The 12,883-nt window shown below is 38.7% G+C and overlaps 2 protein-coding genes across 4 annotated transcripts; one reads left to right on the top strand and one right to left on the bottom strand.

Moving 5' to 3' along the window:
* Positions 1–931: 931 nt before the first annotated feature.
* Positions 932–6,503, top strand: LOC115738922 (U-box domain-containing protein 45-like). 3 transcript variants are annotated; one of them, XM_030671734.2, is made up of 7 exons: positions 932–1,216; positions 1,301–1,441; positions 2,172–2,266; positions 2,758–2,943; positions 3,168–3,275; positions 3,661–4,832; positions 5,571–6,503. In XM_030671734.2, the coding sequence occupies exons 3-7, from the start codon at positions 2,216–2,218 to the stop codon at positions 6,373–6,375; spliced, it is 2,322 nt and encodes a 773-aa protein (XP_030527594.1). In that variant the 5' UTR covers positions 932–1,216; positions 1,301–1,441; positions 2,172–2,215; the 3' UTR covers positions 6,376–6,503. The 3 variants fall into 3 exon arrangements, with proteins under 3 accessions (XP_030527594.1, XP_030527593.1, XP_048136693.1); XM_030671733.2 differs by lacking the exon at positions 1,301–1,441; XM_048280736.1 differs by lacking the exons at positions 932–1,216; positions 1,301–1,441 and adding an exon at positions 1,476–1,624.
* A 1,249-nt stretch (positions 6,504–7,752) lies between these two features.
* Positions 7,753–9,697, bottom strand: LOC115738908. Its single transcript, XM_030671710.2, has 2 exons — positions 9,552–9,697; positions 7,753–8,791 (listed from the first exon to the last, which is right to left on the bottom strand). Exon 2 carries the CDS (start codon positions 8,768–8,770, stop codon positions 7,907–7,909), a length of 864 nt encoding a protein of 287 aa, XP_030527570.1. The 5' UTR covers positions 8,771–8,791; positions 9,552–9,697; the 3' UTR covers positions 7,753–7,906.
* Between the last annotated feature and the right edge of the window lie 3,186 nt (positions 9,698–12,883).

Here is a 12,883-nt window from a genome sequence, read left to right on the forward strand (position 1 = left end):
TTTTTTTAATTTGAAATTTCTGGAAATTTTTAACAATATACAAATATGAACGTAACAAATTCGCTCCTTACCCAAAAAAAAAAACGTAACAAATTCGCATATATATATTTTATATATTTTCATAACATTTTAAATTTTGTCGGGAGGAAAAAAAATTTGCCTTTTACTTCAACTATCCCTACATCAAAAAGAACCGCCAGGCCGTGCCTCCGCGCGTGGGCGTTGCGTCGTTAGGGGCCTAAGATATTTTATTTCCCTCGCTGATTGGAGGGAAAGAGAGACGGGCGGGGGGAGGTTTCCGTAAATACCGGATCTGGATTGACTCGCTGTAGAAACCTGCGGTTAAAAACACGACCACGTGGAGTTAGCTGCGAGGCCAAGGCATTGCTATTTATTTATTTTCTTTATTATTATTTTTTTTTGGGGCTGGACAAGGACACGCGAGGGGTTCCCGTTTCCGTACTCCTGCCTGGAGCTGGAGACGGCTGCTGCCTAATTAAAGCTCGCTCCCTTTGGACCAAAAAAAAATTAATTAAAGCTCGCTCCCCAAACTGGCCCCTCACAACTCCTCCCCGATATGAGAGATTATCCAGTAGAAGGAGGACAAAAGGGTAATTTCATAGGTACAATTGACAGATCCGCTAGCCGACAAACCGAGGAGGTCGGCAACTGTCGGCCGGTGACCGGGGAGACAATAGCGGCGGGAAATTGCAAAATCCCCCTCAAGAAATTCTCTCCCCTAGTCTTTTCTTCGTCCCTTTTTATTTAAATGTAGTTTAATTTTCTCGACTGAAGAAGCATCCCCATTGTTTATTTGACCAAAAAAAAAAAAAAAGTCCTGTTAAAAAGAATAAACGCTTTCAAATTAGCTAAAAAAATGTTTTTCATTAATTTTCCTTTTTGTCTCTTCCCTGAGGGATTATTATCATTTCCTCCTCCTCGGCTGCTTCTCTTCTCTCTCTGTCTGCGCGAGAAACGAACTCGCTCTCTCGGAGCCATTCGAACCAGCGGAGCTCGAAATCGCGGTGTGATGGAGAAGGCAACGCATCGCTAGCTCACACCTCCATTTTCGCTCTCCTTTTGGTTCTCTCTCTCTTTTCTCTCTCTAGGCTTCGTGGTGGCGCTCTTCTATGAAGCATCCCTGGCATCTTCTTCCTCGTTTCTGCTAGGTATTTACGCGCATTTCGGATCGGAACCCTAGCTTTCTCTGCCGAAGGTTCGTTCCATCTCTGTGTTTGGCGATGGGGATTCGTTATGCTTTCATTGGGGACATTGTTTTTTTTTCCTTTTGTCGCCGCAGTTGGAGTCTCTTTTTCTGTTTTTGGGCACGATTCGCGTCGCACGTTAGGCATTGATTGGTTAAAGTTTCGGTGTCATTGTGTCTTTTGTATTGTACCGAAGCGATTGGTATTCGTCAAATCAGAGCCCTGTCTCAGTTCGGGCAAGATCTCGGATAAGCACGTCGTTTTCCGTTGTGACGATGTCTAGAGTTGTTCGGATTTTATTTATTTGTGGGAAATGTCAGCAAGAACTTCAATCGTTACATGTTTTTCGTTCGCCTCGCACGTCATGTTTTCCTCCTATTTTCAAATGGGGTTGTGGAATTCCTCAAAATCTGTTCGATGTAATGTTAAAATCGCAAAATTCTTCCCTTGATTTTTCTTTTCTTTGATTTTAATGTTCTGAGAGTTTTAGATCCTTTTAGCTGACAGAGCAAATGAGGTTTCGCTGTTTTTTTTAGTTCTCTTTAAATGCTTCGTTATGCTGTGTCTTAAATAAGCGTTCAATTATCTTAATTCAATCCATCGTTGTTTGCCTCTTGCTTCGCTTTGATGCGAGGAAGGTAAATGATAGAATTTTTCTCCTTTGATGAAAAAAGGTTTTTCTTTTACTTTTCTATGTTCTTCGTTTGGAATCTCTGCAGAAAATCAAACCAAGACGGATGGAACTGAATACAACAGATTTCTTGTTTCTAGCTGCACCTTCTTTTTTCTGCTTTTGCTGATAATGAAAATTTTGTCTGAAGTAACTATGCCCTGTAACCTGTTATCATTGATCCTATGACAAATTTATTTGGCTGGCTCGGAATTCAATAGCTGTGTTTTCTTTCAGATGTTAAAGAATTTCGTTTCTTTTCTAATGATGGAATTGCTCCATTTTTTCTGTGGCAGACTGTATAAAATTGCCTAGGAGTTTTCCACGTTAGCAGGACCTAATGGACGTTGTTGAAGTTGAAGAAAGTTATTTTGCAGCTAGCGATGCTAAGGTATGAATGGACTATATAAGTACAATATTTGCCAAACGTATTGATTTCTAAGGTAATCCTTATATTAGAAGCTAAAGGTGCTAGTCAATATTGTGCCAGAGCCAGTATTCCTGTACTGATACTTTCTCAACCATCTAAAAGAGCACTTTGTCCTTTTGGAAAATATTTAGTTGTTTATTTTGTTGGCACAACAAAACAGGGCAGTTTTTGTACTTGTTGCCTTGTCTTTTTGGTGATTCTCATTAGTAAGTTGAAATGAACTCTATCATGCCTGTTTTATAGATTTTATACTATGGCTGGAGATCTGTTCTTGCTTTATAAGGCTCTAGTTATGATGAGTGTTGTTTACCTTCTAAATTTTGCCTCCGACATTGCCAATAATTCGCCAAAATCAGCTTATGTGCCCTTTTTTAGCACTGTAACTTTTATAAGTCAATTATTTTGTCTACAAATGGAGTTTGGTGACTGATCTGACAAATTGCATTTTTCAGTTACATGGAGAAATGTGTAGGACTCTCTCTGCAATTTACTGCAAAGTATTGGCAATTTTCCCTGAATTAGAAGCTGCAAGGCCTAGAAGCAAATCTGGAATTCAGGCTTTGTGTTCGTTGCATGTGGCCTTGGAAAAAACCAAGAATATACTTCAGCATTGCTCAGAATGTAGTAAACTTTACCTGGTAATGTTCTTCTTCGAACTTGGAGATATGTCATTCTCTTACTTGGGATCTTATGGCATTTTGAATTTTATGCCGCTTCCAACGGAGGTTTCTTTTGGGAGATGAAGTGGCATTTGGTGTCTTATGTCTTATCTTCTTCTCCTATTTTATTTGATTGTTACATTAGTTTTGATTTCGTGTGCCAAGCTTTGTAGTTTTCTCTCAGCAATCCATTGTATTTGCAGGCAATAACAGGGGATTCTGTTCTTCTTAAGTTTGAAAAGGCTCGATCTGCTCTTGCAGATAGCCTCAGAAGAGTTGAAGACATTGTCCCTCAGTCTATCAGTTGTCAGGTAATTTTGAGTTGTTTAAACTACTATTGATACTGGGGTAAGTTCATTTTTTTTACAATTAAACTGATTATTATGGTGACCTTTCTAGTAATGGTGAGAGGAAAGTGACTAGGTTGATCTATATGTGGATGATTGAGGTGTTTATGGCAAAGCTTCAGATGAGAGGCACTGAGAGACCTACTCTTAAACTTTACTGATTTAATGAAACATTTTATATGTTTCTACAAGTTCTTTGCGCTTGTATGTGCTTTAGCAATTTTATTAAATGTTATTACTTTGCATGTTGTACTTTTCTATTTTCGTTTTAAGTAATTTGAATGATCCATGAGTCTATCTTGCTTAAATGGAGATAGGCTGAACCAGACATTGTATTTTATTCTTGCAGATATTGGAGATTGTTGCCGAACTAGAGGCTGTAGCATTTTCACTTGATCCGCAGGAGAAGCAAGTTGGTGAAGAAATAATTGCATTGCTCCAGCAAGGAAGAAAATTTAATGATTCTAGCGATAACAATGAACTCGAGTCTTTCCATCAAGCAGCTACTAAACTTGGAATCACCTCTTCTAGAGCGGCTCTTACAGAGAGAAGAGCTCTAAAGAAACTAATTGAAAGAGCTAGAGCAGAGGAAGATAAGCGAAAGGAATCGATTGTGGCTTATCTTTTACATCTAATACGAAAGTATTCGAAGTTATTCAGGAGTGAATTCTCTGATGACAATGATTCGCAGGGATCAACTCCTTGTTCACCAACTGTTCAGGGTTCCCTTGATGAGGGAGGCACTGTAGGTAATGGTCAAGCATTTGACAGACAGCTATCAAAGTTGAGTTCTTTTAACTTCAGGCCGAATATCAGGAAATCAGGCCAGATGCCACTTCCACCAGAAGAGTTGAGATGTCCGATATCCTTGCAGCTTATGTATGACCCAGTTATTATTTCCTCTGGACAGACATATGAAAGGATCTGTATTGAGAAATGGTTTAGTGATGGGCACAACACCTGTCCTAAAACTCAACAGAAGCTTTCTCATCTTTGTTTGACTCCTAATTACTGTGTCAAAGGACTTGTTGCTAGCTGGTGCGAGCAAAATGGTGTTCTTGTCCCAGAGGGGCCTCCAGAGTCTCTTGATTTGAATTATTGGAGGCTGGCATTGTCTGAGTCTGAATCCACAAATTCAAGATCAATGAACAGTGTCGGTTCCTGCAAGTCAAAGGGTGTCAAAGTGGTTCCTTTGGAGGAGAGGTGTACCATTGAGGAGGAAGAAGATGAGAAAGAAAATTTTTCTGCATCGGAACAAGTGCCAGAGGTCAACATTTTTCAAAAACACGACCATTTTCTTGAAGTGCTTAATGGAGGAGAGGAATTGTCCAGAAAGTGCAAAGTGGTAGAACAAATCAGGCTTTTGCTAAAGGATGATGAGGAGGCTAGAATTTTCATGGGGGCCAATGGCTTTGTTGAAGCCCTTCTACAGTTTCTGGAATTGGCTGTCCATGAGAGGAATGTAGTGGCTCAGGACATTGGAGCAATGGCTATATTCAACCTTGCTGTCAATAATGACAGGTTTCTCTTTTAGTCTATTGCTTTCTGAGATGTCTCAATACTGTTTTGGGCATTTTGACTATTAATTGTTGCAAAAGCAATAGGGTATTCCGCCATTAATTGATGCTATAATTTTCCTTTTGGCCAGTCAGTACACTTGGGTTCCATGTTGCATGTTTTATTGCTTTTATTAACAGCTATTGGGAATTTACTGTTGTCTGCAGAAATGATCAATGTTGTTGTTACGCAATGCCCCTTATGGCTTCCTTTTCACTTCTTATGGCCATAGGACAAGAGTTTCATGCATTTGGGGTGAATCTTCTTGTTTTCTTAATAATGTTTTCCACTATTCCGTCTTCTCTGATTCTTGTACTTAAGTTTTGATATCCTCTGAGGGCTTCTCTTTAAGCAGGAGGTATTTCTCTTTTCCGTTCTACTTACTGCTTGAATGTGTGAAAACTAAGGGGAACACTATTCTGATTTTAGTTTGTCTATCACTTATAACATGCTTATGTGTAAAAACTACGGGGAAGACTATTCTGATTTTAGTTTTTCCATTACTTATAACATGTTTCAAGAGTTGCTTTTGTTTTTTTGTACAGGAGAAATTACTATGCTGTTCCTTATATGCTAAAAAGCACAACATGATTATTCTTGCCTTCACTTTCTTTATCTCCCAGTTCTCCACCTCCTCCTTTACTTTCTTGCATCGTTCTTGCTTGACTCAGTGGTGCGTTCTCCTTGCTTCTTTTTCCTCAGGAACAAGGAGTTGATATTAGCTGCCGGAGTCATTCCACTTCTCGAGGAAATGATATCCAACCACAACTCTCATCCATCAGCAACGGCTGTATATCTGAATCTTTCCTGCCTTGAAGATGCCAAGCCCATAATTGGCACGAGTCAGGCGGTACCTTTTCTGATACAGCTTCTTAAAGATGAAACTGCACCTCAGTGCAAGCTTGATGCTCTTCATGCACTTTACAATCTATCCACCTACCACGACAATATTGGATACCTGCTTTCGGCGGGCATTATCAGTGGCCTTCAATCTCTTCTTACTGATTCTAGTGGCCAAATGTGGACAGAAAAGTCAATAGCTGTCCTTATGAATTTAGCTTCAAGCCAATCAGGAAAAGATCAAATGATATCTTGCCCCGAACTCATAAGTTTACTTGCCACGGTACTTGACACTGGAGAGCCCGTTGAGCAGGAGCAAGCTGTGTTATGTCTTTTAGTTTTGTGTAATGGAAATGACAAGTGCATTCAAATGGTGCTACAGGAAGGTGTTATACCTGCATTGGTGTCCATTTCGGTGAATGGGACCCTAAGAGGGAGAGAAAAGGCTCAGAAACTTTTGATGCTGTTCCGTGAGCAACGGCAACGAGATCAATCTCCTGCCAATTTGAGCCGACGGCATCGTCATCAGCCGGAGGAAACGAGTCACAGGACTGTGTTATCGGCTCCAGAAGCCAAGCCGCTTTGTAAGTCTATATCTAGGAGGAAAACAGGCAAAGGATGGGGCTTTTTATGGAAGAGCAAGAGTTACTCGGTCTACCAGTGTTAGATGGATCACAATCTGTATATTTTTCTGTGGTATCTTCTTTTTTTCGCTGGGCAGAATCACCTGTTTTTGATTTTCTTGAGATAAAAAAGAGATGTACAGTTCCTCAATGCAATGAATGGATTTTTGTCTCTCTCTGTGCGTGTCTGGTAGGGGGGTTATTAATTCTTTTATGCCAGAATCAAAGGCTTAACTTGGTCGGAATATCATGTAGTGGCTGGTTCTGTGTAATTACTCAAAGAGGTCCCTAACTACAAATTATGTTAACTTGATTTTGAGTCGTGCTCGACTTGCTCAGCAGCTGGAAGAGTGCAAACATTAGAGAAGATCTCTAACCCCATCTCCTGACTGAACTGTGGAAGGCCTCGATATTGAGCATGGTTTATTTGATCTTGTTTTATGTCAAAGAAACGTGATTTACATAATTACTCCATGTGGAGTATAATCCTTTTGTTGAAAATTGTCAGTGTCCGGTCAGAATGACATGAGATTGATTTGTCACTAGACCTGAGATATCCCATCTAAATCTTTCCGTCATTCAACGACGAAGCCGGGTTTTGCTTCAGAGTGTGCTTGGATCTTCTGAAGCAGGTTTACATAGGAAGGACAGACTAACCTATCTACCAATGAAAAAAAAAGCTCTGTTTCTGCTTTTGTTTGCACATTAAGCAAGCAGTTGCTTCTAAATTTGTTGCCTGCAATTAGTGGCAGAGAATTTATCTCCAGTTCAGGAGCTTCCAAAATCTTTTTATTATCAACTTGTTTGCAAAACTGAGCCACTGCAACATATGATCATGAAAAACGTTTAGATATAATGATCCCATCAAACTATGTTGCTTAGGACACAAATGATTCATCTTAGGCTTCATTCTGAAGTGAAATCAGCTAGCATATGAAAGGGTGAAAAAGTGCTTTCGTTGTGGAGGAATAAGAAGCCTTCGTATCTTAATGCATGTATATAATTTATTAGGAGCTATTAGAGTGGGATCCACTTTTCGGGGAATGTGAGTCAAAGTAATAACAAAAATATTTTCAGAGGAACAATTTGCACAATCCCTGGAGAAATAGTACACTAATAGACCGAGGGATAAGTAATTCAACTCATTCACATCCAGATCATGAATGTTTGTAATCCATATTATGCAAGGAGACATTGCTTTTGCTAATTCGAATTGAAGGGTAACGTAAAATCGATTTATTTAAGGTAGTCGATAGGAATGATGATAGCTGGAGAGAGTTTGAACTATTTAACGATAATGAAGTTCCAGCATCTCTTGATAGCTTCATGCAGAAGTAAACTTTCCGCAGGAAGAACTATGTCTAAGAAATGAACCATGTTTTTAGCAAATTGAAACAGGTAGGCATGAAGTTTCTGTATTGTCCTGTCAAATACACTAACATGATTCTTTGTGCAGATCGCAAATACAAACGCTCATTGTATTATGTGGTTATGAATTTCTGGCGGAAATGCCAAATGGTTCTATATCAACAGGAGACTAGTATGTTTGTATATCAAATAAGCCTATTCAATACTTTATGTAGACATTGCCGGTTTCTTGAGCCACGCTGACTCGAATAACTCCAAGATGGGATCGTCGGATGATTCCTCCCCTATTTTGCCATGATCTTGAGTTTTGACTTCAATGATTTTGTTCTCGCCTTCCAAACTATCTTTTTTTCCTCCTACTTGTACTTCTTCCCTCATTCCCTTCTCTAGAACGTCCTTGTATGATTCCTTCATCCCCTTCTCCAGAACCTCCTTGTATGAGCCCTTTTCATGGTTGTCAGCAGCTGTACCTCTTGTCTTACCTTCGGCTTTGGACACTGGAGAAAACTGTCCTGTTTTTCCACTGTCAGAATGCAGTTCCGAATCAGCAGGGTGGTTTGAATCAGCTAAGCACGCTGATCTGTCGCACCATTCATTACAGTTTGCGTCGACTGGGATATCTTTCTCTCTCACGGTTGTTGATTCCCAGTGGGTTATTATTGAGACCCAAAATGTCAAACACAATACAACATGGACCAACACCCAATCTAGACATGGAAATTGGTGGATGAAACCCGGCACTTTGTTTAGGACGACGTCAATTTTATCCGGGAGGGCTTCCATCAATTGGACGAGCTCGTCAATCTTGTCAAACACATAACTCGACTTAGGGAAGACTTTCTCAATGACGTCCTCGGCAGATAGGATGGTACTGTCTGCGAAAGAGAGCATGGATAGGCATTGGTACTGAACTGAATATACGAACGGGCTGATTTTGTTGGCTAATCTGGTGAAACTTTTGAACGATAATCCAGATGGTCCATTGAACTCTTGTGCTCTCATGTAGGCTCTGTAAGCCGTTGCAAGGATCGATACCCCGCAAGTGTGCAAGGGACGGCGTCTCAAACTCATTCCGTTGCTGTTACCCGTTTCCTGCAATCACAAGCCTCGGTTATATCTTGGATGTTACCTAACAAACATAGACCTGTTGCCAACTTGTGAGCTCTGATTCATCCTAAGACGTGCCTTTGCAATTCAAACAACAGATTAAGTTAGAATATGCATGACTGCATACTTCGCACTCAGTACTATTATAGCATCCAGAACCGACATACAGCACTTCAGATACACAGGAGAGAACTTTGTTTCGATGTGACCCACAAACGAACATTTTCGGAGTCCAAGAAGTATAAAATTGAGTTAACTTTTCGAAAAGCGCTTCTTCTTATGGAAATGATGCAAAAGATTCAGGAATTTAGCATACGCCATGACATGATGCATCATAGACCTTCTGAAGAATTTGGCATATTCGTTTCCGGAAGCAAATTTGATCTACAAATAGGGAAATTCTCTCTGGAATAATTACAGACATCGATATCTACCATGTTATGAGATCAAAACTTTGCAATATCTGAAACTTAGAGACCATGCTTGTTTTACCTTTTCATACCAACTACTGGAAGGAAACCAACAATATACAACCTGCAGGTCGGCAAAAGCTCAGGTAGTCTAAGCCGACACAAAATCACAAAGAATAAAACGGCCATTTACTCTTTCCTGAGAAAGCTTTATCTTTGTCGATGAAATCTAAATGTAACACCTGTCAAAGTTTAAAAGGACAACAAAAAAATCACCGGAAAAGAGCTCGCCAAAATGGGAATCTCCAGCTAGATGGAAACACCTTGTTTCATACCTCTGGCAAGAAAGACGGTGTCGAAACGTTTGGTATATCAACCAGAAAAGCTTCCTGCAGAAATTTGTTACGACTCCAATGAGGATTACCAGCAGAGAAAGACTTCAAATTTAAATGGGGTCACTCCAAATATAACCAGAAAGATAATGGTAGTAATAAAAAGAAAAGAAAGCAAAATTTCTTCACCTGGTAATAATGAGATTTCTGCTCGGGAGGTCATAGACAATCCGAGAGTGAAAATTTCTAATTCTGCTGCGATTAAGTTGGAAAAACGAATGGCTGTTAACACTTCGGCGACATTTGAAGCTTCCAGGTGGGAGTTGAAAAGGCCTACTTGCGATCTTTCTCGTTTTTCGTGTCCTTAGATCAGGAGGGTCACGTGAACCCTTTTCGACCTTTTCTTAATTGCGTATATAATTCAGATCTTACCAACGTATGCATCGAACCACTCGTTAAGTATCAAAACGCTGCAAAAAAAAAAAAGAAGTATCAAAATGAAAAAGTTCATAAATCCCAAAGAGCCATTTTTCTTGTATTATTTTTAGTTATGTTTGGGTAATCGAAACATTTCTTGTTAGATATGGAAGATCCTTCAACTATTTACTCTGATAAAATTAGATGTTGTTAGTGCATATTGAGGCGACAGGAATATAATGACCAGCACCCATTATAGTACTTTAGAAAAATATTTCGTAGGCTTTGCCAAATTTAAAATTAGAAAATGCTTCCCTGACAGTACTATTAAGGACGGTAAAATCTCAACCGTAGATCCACACATCATCACCGCGTGTTTTGCATGAAGTATTCATTGATTGGGAGATCGTGTGGTCAGAAATAATCGAAATACTGTCAGACTGTTAGGCTAACAACTTCCTTTAAAATTTAAAATTTCTTGTTGAGTATGAATGTGACGATCATCAAGATTGATGGAGAGCCACAGAAGTGCCATTCGTCATTTTTTTTGTTCGGACCATTCGTCATTTACACATGACATTTTTAGCTAAATGCTCCGTTTGTTTTGCGAAAAAATGTGAAATTTATTTTCCTAAAATCGATCACTTGTATCGCGTACCAAAATGAACAATCGATAAGTATTTTCATTATCCATGAAAATATTGAAACATATTTTGTTGTCGATAATGAAAATATTTCTTGTTGGCTAATTAGCATCGTTTGCAAGAATATTTTTCAAATCATTTATTTTTCGCGACCACAAATAGAGCCTAAGTAATGAAAAATAGAAAATAGATGTCTGTTTCACTCAAGGGGAGAAAAAAATCTCTTAATCTTTTGTACTATAGAAAAGGGGTCAATTATCACTTTAGTGTGTTCGTTTCGCGAAAAATGAGCGATTTAAAAAATATTTTTCAAAAAATAATCGCTTATATCACTTACAAAAATAAATAAATTGAATATTTTTTCATCGCCTACAAAAATAGTTAGGCATAAATTGTTATCGATGATAAAAATATTTTTCGTTGACTAATTTTTTTAATTGACATAAGCGATTATTTTTTTGAAAATATTTTTCAAATTGCTGATTTTCCGCGAAATGAACATATCCTAAAATACGGAGCCCTATTTCTATCAAAAAGATTATTGTCATTTTCTAGCACCATGTCTTGCCTATTTCCATATTATCTTTATCTCTGACCAATTTTATTTTTGTACATCTTCAACATTATCAAGTTTCATGATCAATTCCTGATTCACAGTAGCCATCACCTATTGTTGGTTCATGAAAAAGCTTTGCTCTTTATTTTGCACTGACAAGATGACCCTGCGTTGGACGGATCTAATGCTATATTTGTTATACTATTTTACATGTTGGTGTCGTCATGAATTTTCCCAAGAGAAATATCATGATAAGAAAGAAATTCTAACAGAAAAAATATTCACATGAATTGTATTCTCGGCTAGACTTCACGTGGAATTTTATTTAACAAGTGAATTGACTTGATCGCATATGTTTTATCTTAATAAAAACATGAAACTTAATATAATTTGAGCACGTAAAACAGTATGAATCAATAATAACATGAAAGCATAAAGTAGAATATAAATCCCACTTTCGCTCCATAGCTTTCCTCCATTCTATCGAAAACTTAAACCATCGATTGCTATTATGTATCATTTTCTTGAGACTAAAATGATTTCTTTTTCTCCTCCACTTGCTTCTCTCTCTTCATAAAGAGTAAAAAGGACCTTCCATCACGTTCCAATTCTATAGATTTCACTTTTTTTTAATGATTTCTTCCTTTATCTTTTTGGTATTTAATGTCTAGTTTTCGTTTTGGCAAGAGTTGATGGATATTTCTTATCAATAACAATATTTTAGAAACAAAAGCGTTGGATATCTTAATCCGTAACCAGGACCTTAACACTGGCAATTCAAGAAGCCCGTTGATGCATTCCATGTCGAAGATGCGATGAGGGTGTTGCCCGATTATGTGAGGGAGGATGTCACGGTCCGGAGGTTTCCTAGCCCGAAGGACCGTGAACCATGCAAACGTACATGTCTCTTGGGCTCTCTAGAAGATTCCCGAGAGTGGGAAATATTATAATTGTACCTTATTGTAGAGAAATCCTAATAATGTGATTGGTTGGTTGGGAGATGCACTCTTACTGGTTGATAGGGAGGTGCGGAGGAAGAGGAGGGGATTGAACAAGTCCTTATTGTTGTCGTTTCTGTTATTGAAGGCGGAGGCTCCCCGAAGAGCGCTGCAAAATCATCCATCTCCTGCCCCTCCAATGAGGATGCTGAAGGAGTTGGTGGGATTGAGCATAGGGTTAAAGTTGGTCTCTCGTGCATTTCTACGTCGGGGCTCTCGTACCTACACATGAGCTGATTTTGTTGGCTAATCTGGAGAAACTTTTGGACAAGAATCCAGACAGCCCGTTGAACTCTTGTGCTCTCAATGTGGGCTGTGTGAGCCGTTGTAAGGATCGAAATCCCGCAGGTGTGCAAGGGACGGCATCTCAAATTCATTCTGTCGCTATTACCTGTTATTGAAGTAATATATCAAAAGGCGAAAAATCAGAATAGTCACAATGCATAATTTTTTACAAATCATGAAGATCATGAAGATAGCACATCAAGTAAATTGTCCGTGAGTTGAACATTTGGAGATCTTCTTCTGATTTGCTATTTATTTATCATGTAGATCAAGTCGTTATCTTTTTTTGATTTATTATTGTGTAAATCATATTATTATCTTTTATTTCCAGCATAGTTATAGGTGACAATATCCATATTTATACTATACAATGTATCAATGAAAAATAAGCTTCAGCGACTCAATTTCTTGTTTTCTTCACCCGTTTCCTGCAAT

This window comes from Rhodamnia argentea, chromosome 1 (assembly GCF_020921035.1).
Source record: "Rhodamnia argentea isolate NSW1041297 chromosome 1, ASM2092103v1, whole genome shotgun sequence".
Taxonomy (NCBI): domain Eukaryota; kingdom Viridiplantae; phylum Streptophyta; class Magnoliopsida; order Myrtales; family Myrtaceae; genus Rhodamnia; species Rhodamnia argentea.

Coding starts and splice junctions, on each gene's coding strand:
- LOC115738922 (XM_030671734.2), top strand. CDS start 2,216: ATGGACGTTGTTGAAGTTGAAGAAAGTTATTTTGCAGCTAGCGATGCT. Junction 2,944..3,167: donor AATGTAGTAAACTTTACCTG/GTAATGTTCTTC, acceptor TTGTATTTGCAG/GCAATAACAGGGGATTCTGT. Junction 3,276..3,660: donor CTCAGTCTATCAGTTGTCAG/GTAATTTTGAGT, acceptor TTATTCTTGCAG/ATATTGGAGATTGTTGCCGA.
- LOC115738908 (XM_030671710.2), bottom strand. CDS start 8,770: ATGAGTTTGAGACGCCGTCCCTTGCACACTTGCGGGGTATCGATCCTT.